Source organism: Trachymyrmex cornetzi, unplaced genomic scaffold (assembly GCF_001594075.2).
Source record: "Trachymyrmex cornetzi isolate Tcor2-1 unplaced genomic scaffold, Tcor1.1 scaffold99, whole genome shotgun sequence".
NCBI classification, from domain to species: Eukaryota; Metazoa; Arthropoda; class Insecta; order Hymenoptera; family Formicidae; genus Trachymyrmex; species Trachymyrmex cornetzi.
The window spans coordinates 453,469-479,578 of record NW_017300343.1 but is presented as its reverse complement, the minus strand read 5'-3'; the positions used below and the strand labels follow the sequence as shown (position 1 = coordinate 479,578).

At 32.1% G+C, this 26,110-nt stretch overlaps 3 protein-coding genes across 11 annotated transcripts in view; 1 reads left to right on the top strand and 2 right to left on the bottom strand.

Moving 5' to 3' along the window:
* The window catches only part of LOC108770136 (dystrophin, isoforms A/C/F/G/H), a 475,481-nt gene extending 463,892 nt beyond the window's left edge, over nt 1-11,589 (bottom strand). For 5 of the 9 annotated variants that reach the window (XM_018521490.1, XM_018521484.1, XM_018521483.1 and 2 more), the window contains exon 1: nt 10,173-10,263. In XM_018521490.1, the coding sequence (XP_018376992.1) occupies nt 10,173-10,263 (91 nt within the window). Of the gene's footprint in view, nt 1-1,331; nt 1,393-10,172; nt 10,264-11,334 lie in introns of those variants that run through there. The other 4 variants (XM_018521482.1, XM_018521491.1, XM_018521492.1 and 1 more) reach the window with 3 other exon arrangements.
* A 4,184-nt stretch (nt 11,590-15,773) lies between these two features.
* Nop10 (Nop10 ribonucleoprotein) lies at nt 15,774-16,276 on the top strand (the record flags this gene model as incomplete). The annotated part of the gene is made up of 2 exons (XM_018521332.1): nt 15,774-15,822; nt 15,907-16,276. Coding segments are annotated over 2 exons (147 nt in total), but the record flags the coding sequence as incomplete, so codon positions are not given.
* Nucleotides 16,277-18,813: 2,537 nt separating this feature from the next.
* Nucleotides 18,814-25,052, bottom strand: SIDL (SIDL trafficking protein particle complex subunit 10). The gene is made up of 12 exons (XM_018521671.1): nt 24,705-25,052; nt 23,844-24,061; nt 23,403-23,596; nt 23,127-23,322; nt 22,686-22,797; nt 22,385-22,572; nt 22,080-22,298; nt 21,174-21,934; nt 20,285-20,951; nt 19,753-20,214; nt 19,223-19,535; nt 18,814-19,042 (listed from the first exon to the last, which is right to left on the bottom strand). The coding sequence occupies exons 1-12, from the start codon at nt 24,877-24,879 to the stop codon at nt 18,903-18,905; spliced, it is 3,645 nt and encodes a 1,214-aa protein (XP_018377173.1). The 5' UTR covers nt 24,880-25,052; the 3' UTR covers nt 18,814-18,902.
* Between the last annotated feature and the right edge of the window lie 1,058 nt (nt 25,053-26,110).

Sequence of the window (26,110 nt, the reverse complement as noted above, 5' to 3'; positions counted from 1 at the left end):
CGAGTTTATTACGCAATAAAAGTCTTTTAAAATATATAATTCGATAAAAATAAATGAAATAAATCCTTCCACCGTGTATTTCGTACAATATATAGCCGTTTAACTCTCAGCTGCAGATAACGTATCTTCGTGCAAGAGACGGAGAAATCAAAATCAGGTCGGAATATTTAACGCTGAACGTAGAAGTACGAATACTCGAAATATAAGATACAAAGCCACAAGACTTCAAAGATAAGACTGTGATATGACTTATCTCTTAGATTTTCTAAATTTTTCATATTTATGCTTGCAGAAGAACATAATCAGGCACATTTTAAAGTGGAAGCAAATTAATCCGAGCTGATTAAAAAATGTCGTAAACGCTGCACTTAAAAACTAAAAACTCTGAGATACAAGGAAATAACATGTAAGAAACAACAAACACAGCATATGAATAGGAATAATTATGACTGGTAAATACCGGAATGTTTCTCGATGACGAGTTCGATAATCGTAAGAATTCGCCATAAAAACAATAGTCCGTTAGTTTACTGAATAACGACTATCTGTTACAGTCATACGTGAAAAAACATTGTCACAGAAAAATACATTCTCGCAAATAATAATTAGATACGTATTTCAAAAATTCACATATAATACTTCAATCAAGATTATTAAATTAAAACAAATTCAATTTGCTTGTATTATTATACACATAAAGTCGCTTCAATTAATTTTATTTTATATTCTTAAAAAAAATAAATTCCTGTGTCTCAAGTACATAATTACGAGTTTTTCTAAAATTTATAATAAGTAAACTTTAAAATTATTAATCATCAAGAAAATAATCTTTCCAAAGATAACCATTTACTTAAAAGGAAGAAAGTAAATTGAGTTATCACTTTTCCTCGTGATAGAACGATACTTTTCTGGGCGCAATTATCTCGAACGATTAAGGCCCAGTTTCACAACTGACGGTTAACTCTTAACCGAAGTTCAACTTATTCATTATCTCGTTTCAATTCTAGAATTGGAAAAAGGTGGCAAATAAGTTGAACCTCGGTTAAGAGTTAACCGTGAGTCGTGAAACTGGACCTAAGTGGAAGAATCGCGTCAGGGTTTCGGGGAGGAATATCGTTCGAGATCAAGGCCATGCTCCGAAAAGATTCCGCAGAGGAGGCCTTGCGCCTTGCATTTGCCAGGTGCAAAGTGACAAGCGCGCGAGAGAGCGGGCTACGTGCGGAACGGAGAAAGAATCTCGCTACGCGAACTCCACGAGACGTGCCCACACGCCCACATACGTCATACCTACGTACATACGTATGTAAACATACACGCACGCACGCACGCACCTATGTAGACAACTTCCATCTTGAGGATATTTAGACCGGACAGCCGACGACGTTAATATCCAAGGACACGAGGCGGTCGCATCAGGTTGATCAGGTCACCGGCGACGCGTCGCAACGCCGTCAATCGGCTCCCGCGGCGAGCCAGCTCGCGCGCGCGCGCGCGCACAAACACACACGCGCGAAGGAGAAGAGTTAATCGCCGAGGTTAGAATCGGCCGTTCGCGCGCGCGCACGCGCCCACACGAGGATGTTACTACGCCACTTGTTGATTCTGACAAGTCAAGAGGCACACCGGCTACGCCGAACACGCACTCACGCACACCTCACCAACACTCCTTGCACTCGTCGCTGCTCGTCGCCCGCCGCCGCCGTCGCACGCGCGCTTGCACGCATCAACTCTTTAACTTTCTCTCTCTCTCTCTCTCTCTCTCTCTCTCTCCCTCTCTTCGCGAACGAGACTACGTTTGAAACCTTCACGAGCGTCGTCGTAACCGGAGGCCGCGCGACGCGACACTTCGTGACATCCCGCACGATATTACGAGTCGTCGATTCGAACGGACGGAAAACGCGCGGCAGAGAAACGACGCCGACTCGCGCGAGCGTAGGAAAAAGGAGCAGAAGACGGCGACGCGACGCACGTCCTTCCCTCGCGAGCTAATGTCAATCGACAACTGCCAAACGCAGTTACACAGCGCACGCAGCGCACGCCGGCCAAGCCACGAGCGAACTGGCAACCTCGGACAACTCATAAGGCCCAACTTCCCTCACCACTGACCACGATGCACATAGCTCCGTTCTCGTCTCGCCGATGCTGCGAAATCCTCGACACTGTGTATCGCGTTCCTTCTTACTCCAATAGCGAGAATTTCCCCCTTTCTCCAGATCGTCTCACGTCCGTGGGGCCCCCTCGGAAATCGCGTACGAGAAAATAAAAATAATAAAAGTTTTATGTAATCGTCTTCATTGAGAGGAAAGACTAATGTTTGATATGTCGTTCTAATTGAAATAAGTTTTAATGTTTACTGAGAATCGTAGGTTTATAGAGATCTAGAATATCTACGGGCGAATTAAAAATAGAATATTATTATAATGTAATATAAATATATATATATATGTAATGTATATAATAAAAAATATATATATATATACGTATACGTATATAAAATGTATATAATATAGAATAATAGAATAATGTAAAGGAAGTTTAATTTCAGAAATGTGTTATGTATAATGAGAATATAATGATCGTGAATATTACTATAAATTCCATTATTCATACTCTCTATATACAGAATAAGGTTCTTAATTATTATCGTCGTTTTTTTCCCACGTATAATTATATTCGTATATATTCCGTGGCACGTATCAAAAATACTGCTAATATCATTCTTTGCAAATAAAGAATGAAGAGATCTCAAGGTGAGGGAACCTTTCGATCGCGAAATCGGGTACCTGGGCCTTGCTTCGCTGATCGTAAGGCCCAGCGTATCACAAGTAAGCAGGGATTCAGAAATCAGAGGAAGTATACTACTGATGAACAGGTATATAAGCGTCCTAAGCTTGTTTGGGGTCCGCCAAATAAAACTCAAACCTACAATCAGCTGCATTATACAAAGATACGATTTATATGCATTTATGTGTAGACTATAATAATAATTCTCTTGTGTAAAATGTAGAATCTATAAGTATAATAATATAACAACGTCAACGACTTATTATTATAAAATCTCATATATCAAGAAAAGAATGATATTGCTGGAGTCTTTCAAAATTTAACTGGATATAAATCTGAAAATAATTTTGTTGAACTCAAAATAATTCTTAATATTCAGTATACTGAAAAAAAGACGATGTTATATATCGATAACATTATTTTAATTGAAAATAATATTGTTACTTCAACAATATTAACGAAACAAATAAATTTTGTCAAAACAAGAACAAAAAAAGACGTATTTGTTTCGTTAATAGTGTTATTAATTAACAAAATAATTTTCAATTTAAATAATGATACAAATACAACATTATTTTTTTAATGTAGGAATCTCAAATATAATGAGAGCAAAATGTTGTAAAAATTTTGACATTTTAACAATCAATTCTAATGTCTTACATAATTATTTTGAATAGTGCAACAAAATTATTTTCAAATCTATATCTAGCTAAATTTTTAGAAACTTCAGCAAAATTGTCCTTTTCATATCATTAATAGATTTCACGGATATCGATTCTATATGTATATATATCTCTCTCTCTCTGGTGATTTCAGAAATTTAAAGCAGATGTGAAGTTTAATGTTTCATGCAAGAATTTTAAATCTTAATTTATATTTAAAGTAAGTATTCCAAATTCCAAAATCCAATTCTATTACAAGCTCTCATTTTCCTCAGCGACTCGAAAGATTTTTCAATATCTGTTTTCAGTTTGAACGATCTTTAACGAGAATCATCGACATCAGACTAACACCGTGCAGAACCAGACGTTCTGATCTTCGTCACTGATACATCGAAACTGGTACATTTTACATCAACCCTAATATATTCTCGATAACGATGCGTATGTATATCACGGAAACGCTCGTGTCAATAACCCAGAGGATAGCATCTTGATGTCGTTACATATTGGCCTCACCGATAACGTTATGCATGGTCGCGCGCCTGGTTTACGCGTCGCGGGTATGAATCTAATTAATTTCATATCTGGAATCTGTTTACGGTAATGCCAATTAGTATTATATTATAGGCCACTTAAATTAAAACCATCAACTATTTGGACAATATTTCTCTGTCCGCGTATTAAAGCTTTTCATTCATTAATCTCGTACATGTATGTACGAAAACTTTCTGCAAATTTTATTAGATGTTTTATTATTCGAGCATATTTTTATTTTTACTTCTATTATGAGAAAAATTCTACTAAAAAATCTTGCTACAATTTTTTTTTTAAGGATATATTAAGAATTAAAAAATTTTAACAAATTAGTAAAAGAGAGCTGAGAAATTAATTTAACAACTATTATTATTTTTCAATATCTCATTGTGATCAAATTAAGTTATATTCAATTTTGGGTTTTAACTGCTAAAATATTTATCGTTGTAAGAGGAAAGTTGCTGTTCCAAAAAAATATTAGTTGATTCAGTACAGTAGTTACGGACTGTCAAGCAAATATTTGTTTCAAACAAATAACATGTTCTAAATCACAATATTTTGTTAACCTAAATATATAAACATACTAAATAATCATTACGAATTAAATGCGTTTAGTCAAGTTAACAATTTTTTTTTAATGTATAACGATATATTTTTTTACATGGAAAGAATGATTTTGTAAAAGTATTTAAAATTCAGCTAAATCTGAAAGTAACTGTGTTAAACCATCAAAATAATTATTTAGAACGATTTACGCTAATTGTCAGAATGTCAAAACTTTTTACAGTATTGCTCATTGTATTTGAATATTCTATATTATTTTGATGGCTCAACAAAATTATTTTTAGATCTTTATCTAGTCAAATTTTTAGATACTTCAATGAAACCATTCTTTCCGTGTATTTAAAAAAGTCTACAATTATATCATCTTATAAAAATGAATATTTGTAATTACATCTTGACTTAAAATTATTAATAGGTAATCATAAATAATAAAATATAGTAAAACATCTAGCTAATAACAATTGATCGACGTCGAAATAATCAATCAGTAGAATGTAGGTGCTTTCCATTTATGTTAGTAACAGAAAGGTCGACACAAGCACTATTCTATCTTTCTTGCCATTCAGAGAGTAACAAAGATAGAAGAAAAAATAGACTCTTGTATGATAGAATGACTTGTGTCACCAAATGGAAAGTATCCTGTAGTAGCCGAATTACTAACAGAACCTAATATCAGAAAAGTTACAGCGATAACGGACAAATACCTTCACGCCATTCATTGCCAAATATCTCTATCTGTTCGTCCACTCGCGCAATTTCGAGATAGCCTCTCGCTGTTTCCGAACTTATACGAGATTGCACAAGAGCTAGAAAATTACCGCAATTCCCTGAAAATGTATCTTCTTTTCTTCTGCGGCACGTACATTTTGTGAGAGATATGACACATTCTTTTTTACGATAATATTGTTGTAATTAATTATTGTATTTGCGCTGAATGTACATAGTCAGTCATAATAGTAGTTTTAAATATTCTAATAATAAACTAATAGTAGTTATAAGTTTCATAATATACTGAAACGATATACGAAAAAAATTATTTTTGTTTTATAAAAATAATTAATCATATCTTTTAGACAATTTCTAAATTTAAAAATACAACTTACCTATATCTAAACATAAGCGTGTTTTTAAAATAATTTCTATAACTGTAAACGATTTCTGTAACTTAAATAAAATTGTAACAATACTAAAAAATCAATTTGTGCATAAAATCAATAACGTCTTCATCGAAAACACTCTTACGTAAAAGGATACATATTTTTCTAACACCCAAGGGATAATACAATTTTATTACATCAAAAGCATGTTACTTTCGACAAGAGAAAGTAAACATTCCGTTGACCAAAGAATACTTAGTCTATTTAGAACAAAGGTTTCCCAATATGAAAACAATGCCACGGTTATCTTTTCTAGCATTCTCGTTGCAACATCGCCTTGCATTTAAAATAGTACTGCGTGTAAATAAAGAAAGGTATAAGTTTTGCTGCAATCTCGCTCGGTTCGACAAAACGTTTCTACTCTCCCGTTTTCAAAACTTATTTTATCAAAACTTTAGATAAAATGTCATATTTGTTAGAAAATTTATGTTTTATTATACTTTCTTAGTTTCTTAACTATTTCCGACCGCAGAAGGAAGATAATATAATTACTACACAAAGATAAGAGTTAAATCAGATTTATTAATCTTTTGCGGTTTTAGAAGCGCAGAAGCGAAATATATAATTTATGACAATTTTGTGCAGATTCTTTTAAATACACAGGATAATCAACGAATAAAATTTGTGAACAATATCTTTGTGTATTCCTGATAATTTATAAATGATGAAAAATAATTATTATATTAGGCAATTATACTAATAATATTAAAACAGAAACAAAATCTTCTATATCGGAGTTTTTCTTGATATTATCTTGAAAAATAAATGAATGATTATTTTAATTACAAAATAGAATAGAAATTATATTACTATAAAAAACTAGTATATATTAAAAATCACAATAAAAAAACGTGCAACATAAAAAATACATTAATCGTTGATTATTATACTCACATATATCATCGTCCATTCTGTATTAATTTCTCTTCACATAGATACGTACAAAGTTTGCGAAGAGATATATTCCACCACAGTCCTTGATTATATTTTTATTATTTCAATGCCGTGCATTTTTCATAGTCATTCGCATTGCGAGTGTCAATTTTGATATAGCAAATTATTAACAAATTTATTAATGTAAAAATTATGATAAAATAACGATTTGTTATTAGTGACGTTAGTAATTGAACAGCATTTGTCTGGAGCGAAAACAATTTGTAATTAAATAATACATACATAATAAATTTTATACAGCGTAATACAATTGTACAAAATTTATTAAAATTAAATATTACATAACTATTATAATTTTACTTAAAGTAGCTGCTATTTTACAATTCGACTTTTTACTTTCTAATTCTCTGAAATTCTTCTAAGTAAATTAATAATTCAAAATAAATAGAAAATTTCGTAATATTCTTTTCATAACTATATTTAAATGAGTGTTACACGCACACAAGCACATGTGTTTATCATTTCGATATAAATGACTGCCCATTGATTACATCCGTGCATTGTGATTTAAAACGACCAGAGTCATATTAGTAATTACGATGAAACAAGAGATGTAATCGTCTATTTAATCGAGATAAAAAAAGTGCCTTTATATCGTCCACCATCATTATTGGTTTGATAATATAACATATGAATAATTCCTTTATATAATTTCGTGATATAAAGAAATGTCAATATACAATTTTATATATATATATATTTGTTATTTTTGCATCTCTAGAATCAATGAAGGATAAAAATTTCACAAATAAAATGATCATCTTACAATAAAAGAGTATATAGAACCAAAAAAATTATAATGAAATACAGAATAAAACAATTATGCAAAGATCGTTGACTTTGCAACACAAAGAGATTACAAATTTCTCTCGTTTGCTATTAGTGGAAAGATAAAGTCACTCGGAGTATCCTAGTAACGCAAATTCTTCCTACTGTAGAGATAATATTTTTTGAAATATACTATTTGAAAAAACTTCACATTCTAATTGTTAATTTTACTCGCTTCTGTCAAGAACACTTGTAGTTCCCGAGTAGCGGTCTACGGATAATCTATCACGGCTATAGAGCAAGGGAACTTCTATAATAAGAGCGCATCGGACTTTCCATAACTCGGAACGACCTCATGGGACGCAACCCATCGCGACACTGCGCGGTATACCAGATTTCGACCCTGCGGGTGATCTCTGTAGAAGTTAGCGCCGACGCATCAAATACCTTCTTGGTATTTGACATAACTGACTTGTTAAAATCTGACTTGTCAAACTCAAAGCGCATCTGTTGACAGACGTCATTAATATTTGGTCAAATCCTATGATATTAGTGCATGCTTACCGATAAATCTTCTTCCATACTCTCTAAATTCTTTGAAGTGAAATTTCACATCAAAGACTGAAAATTGTGTAAGAAAAAGTAGCTCAATTTTCAATCTTTAAAAGTGAGATTCACTCTTCAGAATGAGATCCATTTTAAGTTTTATTTTTTTAATTTTTTATATATTACAGTTGATATCGTACGTTTAAACTTTTAAGAAATAAAGTAACAGTATATAGATAAGAAATGATAACGTAATCTTTTTTTCGTACAGACTCATCATCACTGATTGCGCCTTTAAGGACATCCGCCATCGAGTGCAGTCGCGAGATTTATTTGCCAATAGTTGAGCACACGGAACGAAGTTGCCTCAATACCATCATTTACGTTCCACAAAACATTGGGGCATTCTTGTTCCATCTGTTATATTTACACGTTTCGAAGTAAATTTAATAAGACGAACGAATAGAAACGCGGGCAGTGTAATCCACCAACGGAGGAACTAATACGGTCGTAAAAGACAATAGTGATCATCTATAAAAAGACGTTACGTTGAAAGGAGAAAATGGAATAAAACGCGTGATCGTGCCGATCATCTCTATTTATAATCACATAAACGACATGCGTGCAATGTCACGACTTATTTGCATAATGAATAGAATAAAACACTACTAACTACCGTCTAGATGTGACATGTATTCTAATTTGTAGGAAATTCTCTACATTTTCTTTTTTATTTTTATTCGCAAGTTTAAGTAAAACTGTCGACCTTAAAATAAAGAGATAAATTAAAAAAGTATATATATATTTTTTTTTTAATTTTTTGTTTAATAATTTAAATGAAATCAATCAAGATTGTTTAGATAGATATTTCAACAGGAATGATTGAATTTATACAAATCCTTCTAAAAAATATATATAACATATAAAACAGTAACATCCTCTTTTTAAATTATATTTGAGTTTCTTCTCGAACAATTTTGTTATTCGTTATATTTGTATTCGTTAGCGAGTGTAACTGAAAACACAGAAAATAAAAAATCGAACTATCGTACAATATGCATGTTATAACATATATACAACGATAAAAGTTAGAAGTAAACAAACATATTGAATGTTCCATAAAACACAGTTTGCCAGAATAATAAAAAATAAAATGTGATTTTACTTATATAAATTATACAATTTACCGAAATAATATGTTACATAATTTGACATTATTATATATGAAGTATAATATATATATTCTGTATCTATAATAATGTCAATTCATGTAACATTCAATTCAACAAACCGTATAACTAAATAATTTGATATTATTATAGAATATTTCATTCTATAATATTAATATAGAATATTATATTCTATAATAATTCATAAAAGTATAGGTATTAGAAATTAGAAATTATAGAATATATTATTTCGATTATATAACATTTGTTTTTCTTTTATCGCGAATGATAAACAGTTACAAAATAAAATCCGTCTTCAATAAACTGATTGTTTAAAATCTTTCAACCTTTTATTTATATAATTTCCATTTATGATAATTTAATAAAAGATGAAGGTCCAAATCGAAAATCAGTTTGATTGTCTATGCTTCTACTATATTTTCATGTCACGACCTTTTCTTATCGGCCTAAAATGATTTAAGATACACACTCAGCAGTTTTGCTTCATGAAAGAACCGCATTCGACACACAGAACGTTTATTTACATACGTAATAAATTATGTAAGTTTATGTCAATCTCTTGTAGAAGATCTTGTCTTCAGTTTCACACGCCGTTTATTGCAGATAAACATTTTCGACGAAAACATTGCTAAATTTATAACTAGAAAATCATTATTTAAACGTTGTTACACAACGCGCAAATCAAAGGCACACGTCCAAACATTATATTTTCGATTCCGCGTAGTACATTTATTACATTTCAAAAATTTTATTCCGTGCATTAGATGATATTTAAATTAAATTAAACAAAAATGAATTACATTTATACTGTACAAGTTAAATAACTTGCATGATTTTTATTTGACATTAGACTCGCGTAACTAAATAACATAAATTTTCAAACTTGTTAGAATGGTATTCATGACTTTTGAAAGATTATAATTATCTTCGGGGAAGATTAAAGTCCTCTTCAAAAGATTAGTTCCCTTCTAAATATGTAGTTTTTGAATTTTTATGTTATTCAAATTTCTTACCTTTCGTACTTAAGATTTGTTGCTCGACAGTCTCAATATGCTGCGGTTCTTCTGGTATCTGAATAATCCAACGAATTTTCCTCCGCTGCATCTGAAACGATCGACCGCGTAGCAATCGATAATCCAACAATATTTAAGAATAGCGAAGTGTCGCGTGATTTGCGATTCTAGCCGCTAGACTGAATGAGATTAGTAGCGTAAAGCTGATTTAAGGCCGCCGCGACGCCGACGGTATCGCGATTATTTTTTACGGACGAAGGTTCACCGATAATACGAATGAAGCACTATTTCCATTGGTAGTACAACAATCTACAGTAAACCTTTAAATTACCACGAAAATATTTACGATTCGAGTTTTCTGAAATCTTAGGAATCGCAATCACAAATATCATTATCGTATTTTAATCCAAAAACTAATTCAACTTTCTCGGATTTTCTTCCTGACACGTATTTGAAATTAAAACTAGATTTTGATTGTATAAATAAAACATTTATATTAATATTGTTCTTTGATTGAAACTTGTTATTTTAAACCCACAAAAGTTTGTTGAATATTTTAAACCCACAAAAATTTGCATTACGAGATTTAAATTGCAAAGTATTGATACAAAACTTTAAGGATCATTAACTGTTATTTGCTATAAATATTTCTTTAGTGCGTGGAGTTCTTTTTATCTGTACATGTATATTTAGCTCTCTCGAAAACTATTTTATAATTCGAGATAACTTATAGATAAGTTATCACAATAAAGAGAAATACTTTCTGTAATTAATCAAAGAAATACTTCTCCTAATAATATTACGTTTGAAATCTATCAACCGAGGTCAAAACAATGAGCGTGCTAGCCTAGTGTGATTGCGATTTGTTACGCGAACACCTATGAGTGACCTCCACCTGTAACACACTCGCACAAATTGCGGATAAATTACGCGCTTCCTACTGTATAATCATTAACGGAAACAAAAGCCAGAACATGATCGCGCAGCGAATGACAGCATGAAGTGTTGCCGTTTTCCACGCACCGGTAATCCCAGCATCCCAATAATTCACATCTCTCGTCGTCGCCCGCTTCACTCTCGTGACCGCGAAATCGCACTCGCGACGCGGGTAACGCGTCATTTCGCACCTAATCGACAGGTTCCTGTAGGAACAATCGTTCACCTTGAAGACGGCCGCGCAACATCGGAGAAGAATGCGTTCTTATTCGTTTCTTGTTCGAAGAACGTTCGTACACCAGGCGTCGTGGACTGGACGATAAGGACCGGCGGACGTAAATACTGACAGCGATTTGGTCAGCGGAAGTGACACTGACTATCCGGACGGGGCACCCATCCCGTCCGAGCGCGTGCCCACTATACGTCAACTCCTAGCCACGAGGAGGAATTGTCAATCAGCGCGCACATACTCACACTCAATACTCATCGCAGCTGCAGCCGGTGCAGTCTCACCGTGGATGCCTCTCGGCTAATCATCGGAGAACGTCATCACGCCTACGTTCGCGGCCGGCAACCTGTCAAGCGGCATAAGACCTGATAATAAACATGATAATAAGTATACATGCGAGTCGGCTCTTTTACATGCAATCTCTTGAGTGTCTCTTTATTCGCTTTCCTTTGAGATTTCTCGTAGCAATCCGGAAACGGTCTTTATGCCTGAAAACGTCATCAATGGATCGATCATTTGTCAATTATAAGGGATTGAGATGATCAATTTGTAATTATAAGACGTTGAAATATGAACGGAGGGATATTCACGAGAGATATTCATGAGAAATGTTCCGTTTAAGTCTCTGAATTGTAACTATAATGTATAATTTAACTCATAAATGAGTGAAAAGAGCGATATTATTCGGTCGAGACAGGTCTTACCTAATAAAATATATGTATACATTTTTATAATTAATTCCAAAAACACTGCATACTGATTATATTTGTGTCGGTCTTGAAACACAGTTTTAGACTGGAGCAATGTCACAAATTAAATTGACAGGCAATTTAATATTATTGATGCTAATAAGCGTCTTCAAAGCACTAAATAATTTCTCGATCTATTTTCACTTTATATTGATATTGTTAACCCACAAACACGAACATTGAATCTATTATAATCCTACATTAAAATTGGCGTGTCACATTTTTTTGAAGCCTCTTTTCAAAGGGGTGTTAGAGTACTCCGATTTCGATGTAGCTTCGTATTCGGGGATTTTAGGGATTGCTCGTTCCGAAACCGTGATGAAAATTTCGAAATTCAAAATGGCTGAACCAATATGGCAGACGGAAATGTTACCGAAATCTTAAATGTTTTCCGATTTCGGAGAAAATTGATATGATGAGGTTTGAGTGGCACCCAGTTGGACACGGCTCAATTGCACATGAGCCATTCACAGCGCTTGATACTACAAAGCTCCTAAGCACCGGTCGCTGTGATTGGTCGTCCAATCGAGCCGTGATCAATCGAAATCACCCCATGAGGTTTAGGGCGCGCTCGTTCCGAAATTACGATAAAAATTTCGAAATTCAAAATGGCTGAACCAATATGGCAGACGGAATTCTTAAAGGTTTCCCTATTTCGGTAAAATTCGTATAAGGGGGATTTCGGGGTCGTTGATTTCGAATCTGAGTCCAAAATTTAAAAAATTCAAAATGGCTGAACCAATATGTAGGAAGGAATTCTTAAAGGTTTTCCGATTTCGGTGAAATTTCGTATAAGGGGTATTTAGAGAGCGATTATTTCGAATTACTCTTCAAAACATGAAAATTCAAAATGGCTGAACCAATAAAGCTCATAGAATTCTTAAAGGTTTTCCGATTTTGGTAAATTATAGTATAAGGGGGAATTTAGGGAGAGCTGATTGCCAATATGGTGGACGGAAGGGTTAATGGTGGAAGGAAAGGAAATCCTAAAGGTTGTAACGGAAATGTAACGCAAATGTAACGGAAATGTAAGGCAAATGTAACGGAAATGTAACGCAAATGTAACGCAAATGTAACGCAATTGTAACGCTAATGTAACGTAAATGTAACGCAAATGTAATGGAAATATAACGCAAATCTAACGCAAATGTAACGCAAATGTAACGGTAATGTTACGTAAATGTTGCGGAAATGTTACGTGAGTGTTACGCAACTGTTACGGAAGTGTTACGGAAATGTTACGTCAGGTTTCTTATCAATGCAGCGGAATAGCGTAACGCGGAACGAGAGCAGAACCAATCACAAGCGTTTCGCGCCAACTGCAATTGGTGCGAAACGCTTGTGATTGGTTGTGCTCTCGTTCCGCGTTACGTTATTCCGCTGCATGTGTTAGCACCCTCATCGTTACGGAAATGGTATGGAAATGTTACGGAAATGTCAAGCTGGAAACACAATAGACACAGGCAATAGGCACAGGCAGCAGGGAATAACGAGCCGTCCAATCAGAGCTTTGGAGTATAAGTTCGATATTATATCCCTGAGCTCTGATTGGACGGCTCGTTATTCCCTGTTGCCTGTGGCTATTGCCAGCTTTACATAAAAAGGAGAATATAATAGAGGAGCGCGCGCATGGGATGTGCTAGTTCTTATAAAAATTAACATTCCATTTCCTAAATTATAAGAATATATTTAAGGAATTAGAGAATAATTATTCTGTGAATAATAATAAAATCTAAATAGAAATAAAAATAAAAATAAAAAATGAATTAAGGACGAAAAATTAAAATTATAATTTTGACTTCTCTGTAAAAAAAAAAAGGCAACTATTTTTGTTTTATCTGAAAAAATCGGTGTAATAACTTCATTTTAAATCGAAAAATTGCTTTAAATTTTTGACAGATTAATCCAAATATTATGTGTGTCAATTCATGCTAACAACGCATCGTTTGTCTTCGTTTAACATTTAACAAACAAGGATGAATGATTTTTGAGCATGTGAGCGTTAATCAGACCGCGGCCTATATACATATATAGTATAATATTATATTAATCCAAAAATTTTTTAATTTTCTGTTCAAAAAACTGTAAACTCAAGAATTTCATTTTTGCTCGTATCGTGCAAAATCTTAAACATCATGTTTTCTTTATCTTTTATTACTTTTTTCGAAACATATTCGTTATGTTGAAACAGAAAAATAGGTCTGCGACTACGTGCAACAATTTCCTGCTTGTCATGACCTATAAAAAAATCAATTATGTATATAATAATTGCAGAAGGTGACATGCTTTATTTTTCGTCTGTGATTAATCGACTTCTCCATACACATACTTGCACACGCATTAACCAAGTGGATAAACTTCAACTGTCGAGACACATTTAATTTGTTCTTTTCAGCTGAACTTGTGTTATTCATTTTCCTTCTTTTTCTTTCCACATCGGAGATATAAGGTGCGTGGAAAGAGAGAGATGATCAGTACAAAAAGAATAGAAAAAGAATAGACTTGTTGATTAATTGTAAACAAGTTTTCTCATAGTTGTTTTTCGTATAGCATACTCGAAATATTTTGTTAGCAAGCGTATTTAACCTGCCACACGAAAAGCAGGTACAATATAACAAGAAAAGAGTGATAGACAAAAACTTCAAACTGACTTTATACCGCGCTAATAGCCGTTTACACAGGAAATGACGACATGCGACCACATGGCAAGAAGTTGCGCGGCAGCCAATCAAACTTTTTCGGAGAAACGGTTAGGTTATTGACTGTCGCGCTCATACTTCATTCATTTGTTGAGATATTCTGTTCTATCACGTTGTATTTGCCAATACAGCTGAGATAATCTGATTGATTCCGATTTCTTCATTTATTTCTAAACGTGCAGTTTAGTTGGACGGATCATATCCTACTAAAGATAGGTATTTGCAGATATTCATTAAAGATAGAAGTTGCAATTAGAAGATATATAAGTGCGGCTGTACGGAGGTTAAGTTGCAAAGGATTACAAGTCAAGGAAATATCAAAAAATGTTTATATATATATATATATATAAGGTCAAGAAAATTAAAGTTATTTATTGTAAAAAGTAAATAATTATGAGTTTGATTGCAATATAGTCGAACATAACACCTTTCTTTTAAAATTTGCTTACACATGTCCCATACATGTACTTATTGCATGTTTATAAAGTAACGAAAAAAGACATGATTAATTCGTTACCTAAAATGTAACTGCATTACTGTTACTAATAAAAAATTAACGTTACCAATTCCTTACCTAACAAAAAATAATAGTAATGGTGCTACAAGTAATGCATTACTTCTCTCTCAATCTAATATATTATTTCCCATGGCAATATAGCATGCCTTCTCGAAGATGCTATTAGTATTATTTATATTATTCTAGCCTTATCATTCATGATAAAGCATTAAAACAAAGGGTTAAAATAAGAATAGAATAATATAGTTAGTGCTCCCTGAACGCATCTGTAATATGGTAAAATATATTGCACAATATATTATAATATGAATTAGCATATTCACAATAGAATTAAATATATATTATCACATATATCTTTGTAATATTTTTAAATACTGATTCTTTACATCATTTCTTCTATACCAATTTTCTTTTATAACAAAATCTTTTTATTTGATTTTATATATTTTTCTTTTTTTAATTGCTAAATTTTTACAGAAAGTGGACCCTAATGGAAAGCCTACGATGTCCGCACATCCAGGTAAATTTTTACACTTTTGTTACATAGATACTTTATGTAAAATAAAAAAAAAAACAAAAGGCACAATATTGAATGTTTTTTCAGCTCGATTTTCTGTAGAGGACAAATATTCAAGAGAAAGGATTACAATGAAGAGAAGATTTGGCCTACTATTAACGCAACAACCACAACCTAATTACTAATATTAAATATATAATTAATTTTATTCGAAAATATAAAATACAAACGAAAGAAAGTGTTATGATGTGGCCTGATACAACCGAGTACGATAATCTATATCTCAGTAAAGGGGTGGTTCAACTTTTACACCCACAACTTCCTTTAATGATAACGAGGAAAAATCTCTGTACTCAAGATTATTATTCTACATCATGGAATTGCATCCATTGTTGCAACTTCATAACAACCTTAATAAGAAATTGTATTTCCACTGGAAACTTTTCAATGTAATGACTTAGATGTCAATTATTTTGTATATTCTGTTCCGTTGATAATAAATAAATCATTTCTGACGTATCAATATTCATTGTCGATACATATATTTACTGTACAAATTTCATTTACAGTTTATTATCTTCGCACATTATATAAAAATAAAAACTTATATACACAGTACTTTTCCTGACTTGCAAAATATAATAATTTTATTTCCAAAATAGTAATAGATTGCTTATTTGCAATCTTATTACTTTAATGTGAATAGCATGCTTGTCAAAGCTTGCTAAATTAATAACATACTGAACGTATACTATGATATATAACAAAAATTTTTAATATAAAGCGGATATTAATTTCCACTCAACTATTGTACAATTCTTAATTATTAACATATTAATGTATAATTTTATTTCATTTATTAATATTAAAAAATATAATAAAATCTATATACAATATCCTTTATCACAATTATACATCAAATGCAAGCATTTAATTGTCAACGTTATTTAGAATAATGCATAATTACGTAACTTTTAAAATGGATATGCATAGTTGATAGAATATATATATGAAAATGAAAAGTAAATTAAACATGATTGTATTTTGCGTAAAAACAAATTTTATGCGAATTGATTTTTTCCATTTTTATGAATTTTGAAGATTATATATCACAATTTGTATATGTGTATGTAGTTAAAATGCCAATATCCGTATTTATATAAAATGAATACAAAATATGCTTACTACATAACTCTAATCCAAAAAAAGCTAAAATGTAATATTACAAATTTGTTTAAATAGATATATGTAATATTTGATTTATGTTTATTCTTTAAGTATATATTACAGCACACATAATTTTGAGTATTAAATTAGGACATTGTAAACATTTATTGTTTAAATATTATAAATGAAGTCCTTTTTTGCATAGGAAATATAATATACAAAGTTTAAATTACAATTCTGGGTATATTAAACTGATTAAATTGAAATTTTTAACAAATATTAAAAAAATATATAATTTAATATAGATTTTAATTAATTTAAACTTATACACGATCTTATGCAATATTTTAAAAACATAAAAGTAGCTTTATTCAAGTAATAATGACATTTTATTTAGAATATAACACAATAAAATATTCGATTAAAGTATATTTTATTAACTATGCATCCCCAACTTTTATATATATATAAATATTTGGTACAACATATTACCACCAAAATTATATTATCCTTATTATATTAAAAAATGATTTGACTATACATATTTTAAACGTAGGATCAACAAATATAATAAAAATAGATATTTTCGCTAAATATGTAATAAATATAATAGATAGCATAAATGTATTACGTTATTTGATAGAAATACTTTCCACAAAAAATTGATGTAATAAACATAGTTTTGTATAAATTTTAAAATATCTGCAACTTAATGACTATGAATAATCAAGAGTATTTTGTGATTAGCTTACATTTATAAAATTAAAAAATTATAAATAGAAGATCAATAATATTCTAGAAAACATGGCAACACAAGAAAAATGTATCTAGTAATCCAATTCTGATGCGCAAACACTAACAAATATAATGTAAATTGTTTTTCTTCATATAGATATATTTTTTAATTGAACTATAAGTATTATTAAACGAACACAATATATTTTTACATAGCATTAAATAAATTCCTAGTTTACGTATCAAATTTATGTCCATAAGGATTTACTACATGTTACAATTTAATAACATAGTAAAAATATGTAACATTTATTCACAAGCTTATGAGTATATTGCTAACAAATATTTGTACAAATTTTACATGTATTTATACTTTATAAAAGAAAAATTCTTATATTACCATCTTTCTTAAGATACTAAGACGGTACTAAAATATTTAAACAAAAAAATGATAGTAGAGCAAACAAGATTCAGCTGTTGCTAAATTGTAAATAAATGTGGAACAAAAAAGAAAATAGAAAATGAAAGAAAACATCGTATATGTAATGCAAAATGACAAAAATATATAAGTACATAATTTAGGATATAGATAGCAAGCTCTCTCAATATTTATCATAACTGAATCGTTGAGAATTGTCGAGAAGTAGAATATTTTCTATATTTTTTTCAATATGTTCTAGCTACCTCATATTATTGCAATTACATTACTTTCAGATAAAATATAATTCAATTATAAAATGTAATAATTATATATATTAAATACAATATTTCAATACAAAATTCGAGTATATACTTAGTTAGAGAAGCTTTAGAATCTTCATAATTTTTAAATAAGGACATATTTTATGGCATCATTATCATAATTATTAATCAAAAAGTTCATTTTTTTTTTAAATGAGTGGCTTTGGTAATAGAGAATTGAAGTGAACTGTAAATCTTATAGAAATAAATAAATATTAAACTATTGTATTTAACGCCGATTTGGTTATTTCAAAATATTAATTTATATGATAACATAAGTCTTATCTACTATGAATTTAAAATGAGGTATTTACATAATTATATATTCACTTTGATACAAAAAATAACTTGCAATTACTTCTAAAACTCTTCCTAAATAAAGATGTTCATGACTCGTTACGCACAAAATCAAAGAACATGTATACATCTTTAACAACAATTTATACATCTTTAATTGATTCTGATGGAGCTGCTGGCAGAACATGCACCTGTTGTGCTTTACTGGCATTATACACTTGTCCCGGACTAAATGGTTCTAATCGAGGACCAGATCCTAAATCATTTTTATTACGGACGATATCTTAAAATGGAAACAAATAAAAAACAATTACAAAAATTCATACAACTTATAGGTAAACGTAATATTTTTTTCTTTGAAATTATAATTGATAATTTTCGATGAAAATTAGATAAATTTGTTCACAAATTAAACAATGTCGGTAATATTTTTAGGCATATTATACAAAATATTTAAACTTACCATTTTTCGATTCTGTTGCAGGTATATACCGAGATAATCTAACAACAGGGAGAGGCAAATAACCACTTGTCAGAGGCATTACATCTAATGTAACGCTTTGTTTCTCTACTATTTCTAACGATACAATGCCTGCTGTCCGACCACATACCGCCCACATAGTTTGGTCCGCCAAAACCTCGTACATTAACTGTGGTGGAGGATTTGAACTAAGACTAGGTATGCGCATTACTGTAAGACACAAGTGGCACATACTACCAGCACGACAAAACTCTCCACCACTTGTTTCGACTTTCGAGGATACTGTGAATAAAGTCTGGAAAGCATCGTTACAAAAATAAGTTATATATTCCTAATATATAATAAGAATACAGAGCATAAATTTTTACAAGTAGCATAGATACTACATTATTACAGAATTGCCATTAATCCATGACTTCTTATTTAAAATAAATAAAATATTTTGAAGAAGATATACAATATGTAATTGTATACATTTAACATATCAATTAATAATTAGTAGTTTTTCTTACCACATAATCTGTAATATCAAAGTTGCATCTGTAAACACTACATGCTTTCTCAATTCTTTCTAGATTATGTATATGTAGTGGATCATCATCAACACGTGTATCATTTAATTCTTCAGTATCATTAACTGATATATATTTTACACGAAAGTCAGTCTTTATTGGTATCGTAGATTTTTCATCTTTCCCAATTTCAAATTCCCACATAAAGGAAACGTTCATTCCATTACCTATAACTAATTTCTGACCCGCGATAGGATTTAAACTTTTAAAGTTAACGTCTATTGACGAAATTGTCATTAATTCAGGCTCAGTTAATTGTAGAAGCTGACTTGTCAAACCAGTTACGACTATTTGAATGAATTTTCTTTGTTTTGCTGTGTGAAGTTTCATACTTGACATTAATGGTGGACCAAAATGCAAAGGTATGCTTTCTTCCGAACCCCATGGACATTGAATATTCAACTGAAAACAATGTCAAGTTATGATATTTATTGCACAAAAGAGAATAACATAAATTACAAATGTTAAATACTTTATGTTCCATAGATGAAGAATCCTTCTTTGGTGGTAGTTCAGCTAAAATCTTTAACTGTATTTTTATGGTTTGAAATGGTTCACACGTTGGCAGTGGTATCTCTAACTCTTTTATCATTACTTTTTCAACACTTTGTGACTGTACTGTCAATCCGCGTGATGTACGTAATTTTAATTTCATTTCTTCGGTTATTTTTGTACTTCCGCTCGATATAACCAATTCAATATCTTGAGTAAGACCTGCCAATAAATCTCTGCCACATTTTACGGATATCGTTGGCTGTGTCTTTGCTACTTCGTAGCATAATCTTGGATTTAGTACAGATGATAAAAATTCTAATTTTTCTTCTATCACCAATGATAACTGGCTAACTTTGTACAAACCCGGTTGATTCACTCGTCTTGTTAAGACGAATGTATTTACACCAGGTTTCATAACGAATTCATCACAGGAAAGTGCTTTGCTAAAATCACCCTTTATATTAATTGAAGGTTTTCTATGTTTTGCGCTATCTGAACGTCTCACGAGCGGCTTCATATTTTTACTAATAATGCTAGCGGAACCAAGACTTCTATCTTCCTTGTAATCCAAATAAGAATATACTTGCAAACGTAATAAACTGAGATCAAGTAGTTTCATATCTTCTAATGTGCACTTTGATAACCTGAGCAACAAAACAAAGTTGAACAAAAATTTAACGTATAGAAAATAGAAATACTAAAAAAATAAAATAAGCACTATTGTACATATGATATTAAAATAACAATGTAAATACATTATTTTTTACAATTTAATTTTAGAATTTCTTCTCTGTAGTATATATTAAACATTATATATAAAATTTTTGTAAATAAAAGTATTTATAACTTCATTCATTAATACTTACAATTGAACTGGAGGGTCAATAGATTTTAATCCTTTTTTCTTATTAGGTATAGATGGCTTTTGCATTTCCTCTACAGAAATAGCGGCGCCAGTGCATCTTACTTCTCGAGGAAATAAACTCTGTACACTGATTTCAACGTTAACTACACAGTCTTGAACTATCTTATCCATTATTTTAGCTTCCATACTGAGTATTGTAAAAGCACATCCGAGTTCCGCAAGTAATGGTTGAGGCGAAGAGATCATTTTCATATATCCTAACATTTCTTCCAAATATGTATTGCGTACAGTTATATGCAAAAGACTTGCGCTAGCTACTGCCGCGCACACTTTAGTATATTTCTCGACGTCGTCCATCCGTTTGTAACATTCGGCTAGCTCCAACTGTGTTTGCACTGCCAAGTGATGCCATCCTTCGTCCATATAAGTTTTTAAAGCATCAGATAAAAACGCTACAGCTTTCTGATTTTCTCCGAGTTCGCTGTAGAATCGTGCCAATTCTTTGCCAATTAATCTGGCTGATCGAATACGGCCGACATGTTTGTATGTGCCCATGGCTAATTCTGCATGCTCCAAATACTGTTTCTTAAATGCTTCTTTTGATGAAAGTGCCTCTTTTAACTTGTCTGTAGGGGTTAATTTTCTTTCTACCTGCGGCTCTGAATCTCCTATACCTGCTATAAGATACACAACTGTATGCAACTGTTCACTAGTCGGTTCACTTCCTGGCATTAGGCCGCACAATTTTCCTAAGCTTCCTAACTAAAAAAGAAAAATATACACATAATACGATATATATAAAAAACATATGTAATAGAAATAATCCAAGGAGGATTACATGTCATTTAATTATTTATTAGCAAATAATAAATAAATAATGTCAAACATAATATAGCAAATTATTTACCTTGTCTCTTGCAAGTGCCCATAAGCTAGCTGTATGTAAAGAGCACAAGTCTAATTGTTGATTGTTATCGATATTATTGGTGCACAATTGACATGCTTGCAAGACCTCTAACGCACAGAGGAATGACCAGCATTCTATAGAGCCCTCAGGTTTCTGTACCTCTAAGATTCTTAGCTCACTTAATGTATTATGAACAAACGATAAGCACCTTTGTGCAACCTGTCAAGAATATTCAGTAACAATTATAAAATATGATAATTATATGAAGCTATTAATTACCAATAATTTGTTGAATTTATACGAACCTCCCAAGGTTTATTAAGCAGGAGTAGCATGGCACATTGTCTACTAAACAAATAACTCCTAAGATCTAATAAAGATGCCCTACATTCAGCCAAAAGAAACCTCAGACGATGGTTTGTACCATTATTTAAATTAACACCTCCCCAGTTGTTCAGAGGCGTTTGAAACAGACCTAACCATCCTGGAGTATCTATAAACAGTTTATCTACATTTAGGTTTTCACTTTGCATCTCAATATCAGTTCTCATTACATAATGTACATTTTTAATACAAACTAAATATTTAAAAAATGAACCACAATACCTCCTACATTAGAATTGAGCACAAACTGTGTAAAGAGAGCGTCTAGTTCATCATACTGCACCAATGCCTCATCGTACAAACCCAACATTTGCAATACAAATGCTAATTCTTCCTAAAATGCCAATTCAATTGAACAGGGAAAAGTACAAGTTTCAAAATTAATATTAAAAAATTCAGAGGGTAACACGTCGTTCCATAGAGAGCGATCAATTCGTCAATGAGTCTGGAGTTTAATCTTAACCCTCATCTCACAGATATTAGTTACTAGTTAAGTATATTTTCTTTTATAAGAGATTGGAAAACTGAGGATGAATATATTATGAGATATTATAAATGAAAAAACATTAGATATATTATAATCGGGAATTCATATTTTATTTAACATTTAACTTTATGAGATAATTCAGTAGAAATAAGAATTTGTAGCAAGTATTATATTACCTGTAAAAGAAAATAATGGCAGAAATTCCAACTAGGATTGTTCCGCCTTTCTCGCTGTTCACGTATAATATCTTCAAAACGCGACAGGGTTCTGTCATATGCAGTCAACATCAAATGACGAATACGAGTTATCAAGCCTCTCCATGATTCCGCGGAACGAGATTCAGATTTAATTGGATTAATTACAGCAAAGCATCTGTCAAACAGATTATGGATATAAATACATTTCTATATTATATGTTACAAGAATAAATATAAAAGATCATATCGTATTACCTGTCACCATTTTTAGCGGCAAAGTCACTTCGTATTTTATCTAAGACAGTAGTCCTAGGCAACAATTTATTGGCCTTCTTTACATCATATGTTTCTACCAATACAATCATCCAATCTTGAATATGATATAAATTCAGTATTTTTAACCAGGCATCAATATCATCTCTGACACTAGTCTTATAAGTATCAACATCCTAGAAGAATATGTAATATGAAAAGTTATTTGTTAAATTATTAACAACATAAATATTAAATATTGTAATCTACAGATGCTTCTAATATCATAATAACTTTTTATTTAAAATAATTTAATGTTATTTAATAAATCTAAAATGTAATTTTTAATATATTTTTAATGTAATAAATGAAAAACATATCATTCCATATATACAAATATGTTAGGTATATGTAATAAGAAACTAATTCAAATGGAGGACTTACAGAACATTCTGTCCAATAAATATGAAAGATTGGTTGCTTTATCAGATGCCAATCTTTGTCAGTAGGCAAAATATCTCTGGAAAATGGCACAAAAGTAGCCCCAAGTTTGACTTGTTTAATTGGCCTGCTGAACGACCGGCGCCATTCCACTGTATCCGTAGGTATAGCTTGGAGTAAATTCTTTTCCAACGTAGAAAACAAATTTTCATCCCCAGCACCTGCATCACACAAAACATTATTGTATTCCAATTCTATGTCACCTGCTTTGAGAAATAAAACAGCACATTAGCATAGGTCGGAATGACATCCTACGTGTATTGAATTACTCATTTGTGTTATAAGAACTGTTGTAAAGTCCACTTTGTACGTTTGCTACATGAATAGGCCTCTTTTTAGCTAAACTTTTTGCATCTTTTCATTTTTTTTCTTCAATATAAAGAGAAAAAGAGGAAAAATGAACCATGCAAAAAGTTATGTTGAAAAGAACAAGCCTTAAATTAAAGTTATGTGATATCGATAGCAAGAATTAAGGGAATTAGGCAAAATACTAAATTAAGTCTTACAAGATATTAAATTATCTAAAACAACATAATAATAATAATAATTCGCATGATGTATTTTCTTGATGAAAACATGAAGTTGACATATGTTCCTTAAGAAAAGGAAAATCCAGAGGCATTATTAATGCTATAAATTTGATTCGGACATTGATTATATCTCGGTTGGATAAAAAGAAACGAGAAACACACTGTCACGAGGATTGACAGATGGACGAGGGGGGCGTCAAGAACGGTGCCTGAATGTCGCGTTATCAGCGCGACACGGAGGGGAGGAGCGGGGGACAATCGCGGTGGAACTCACAGGTGACGATCGGTCTGCTGTCCACGGAAGCGCCCGCCTTGCATGCCTCGCCAGCCACGGACGATCCCCCATTGCAATTCATCGTTTCTGAGGACTGGCGGTGCGCCTCGCGAACTCGCTGCTCCCGATCGGGCCCACGGTCATAACTCCTCGTCCCTCTCTCGCCGGCGCGCATATAGGAACCCTCCGCCAAGTCGCTCGGGGATCCGGGTTTCACCGAACCCGCCGCGAGCGGACAGGTGACTCTAACTAGCGTGGTCTCAGAGGCGATAAAAAGACGAGCCGAACGTCCATAAGCATCGTTCACCTCGCACTCTCGAGCTCCATTGAGGTTGGGAATGTTGGGATACTTTAGACATCTGTTCCTTATACTGCGCTGATTTACACTTTCCGCACTTGAAACGCGAGAGAGTTTCGCACGATTACACACGTCGAAGTGAGAAAGAGAAAGGACGAGGAGTGCGGAAAGTGTAATTGTTGCGATGTGCCGTTTCGTATCGATTCGTGGAAAAGCGGAGCTCTCGATATATCGTGTCGTCGCGATATTCGTCGTTTTTCAACACTTCCAATTGGCTGTGCGTTTACCGAAGTGACATGACCTTTGTCGTTTGTTTATATTCTCTGCACCTACACTTTTCATTTTTCCTTTTCTCTTCAACGCTAAATTATATGTATCCATCCCGTTTTAAGTGCAGAAAGTGTAATGACGCAGTGACAATTTCGCTCGTTCGTTTACTTCGTTTCACTCATGGTATAAGGATAAGGGTATGCTCACGCCGTGGATACCCACTGCGCAGTCAAAGTGTGACGTCACTCTCAGGGCCAATCAGACCGCCCAAACGAAAACATGGCGGCTCCTGATGCTTGACACGGTATTAATGGTCGGTGTTACATACACAATGTCCTGTTCTGTGAAAGGTTGTGGCAATTATTTTCGCAAAACAAAATTGCTTAATGGAAACAGTATAAAATATTGCTGTAGAAAATAGATATAAGAATAAGAGAAAAAAGTTAATGAAATTTACAAATAATAAATCCTTTTCATAACATTTGTATATACGTGTTATTATTATTGTTGATATTTAACTATTCCCATAAAGGGTAACCTTAGGACCTGCGCATAAGAGAGGAAATATTAGAAATAGATATTAAATATAAGATAATAAATAAATTAAATATAAGATAATAAATTTCATAATAAATTCTTCTATCTTTATTGAGTTTGTAATGTTTACTTATGTTACATTTTGTTACAGGATATTCATTAGTTCTTAAATTATTTCAAAACGTATTTTTCCCTGTAAACTTTAAATAAAAATAAAATATCTGACGAGAATGCTGCTAACATAAGTTGGTTGGAAACAGCCAACTTTTAAATTTACCGCTTGTTGTGTGACGTCACACTT

Excerpts from the sequence above, each read along its gene's own strand:
- SIDL (XM_018521671.1), bottom strand. The coding sequence starts at position 24,879 with ATGCGCGCCGGCGAGAGAGGGACGAGGAGTTATGACCGTGGGCCCGAT. Across the intron at positions 23,323-23,402 it reads GCCGCTAAAAATGGTGACAG|ATGCTTTGCTGTAATTAATC; the intron begins GTAATACGATAT and ends TCTGTTTGACAG. Across the intron at positions 20,952-21,173 it reads ATTGACCCTCCAGTTCAATT|GTTATCAAAGTGCACATTAG; the intron begins GTAAGTATTAAT and ends TTTGTTGCTCAG.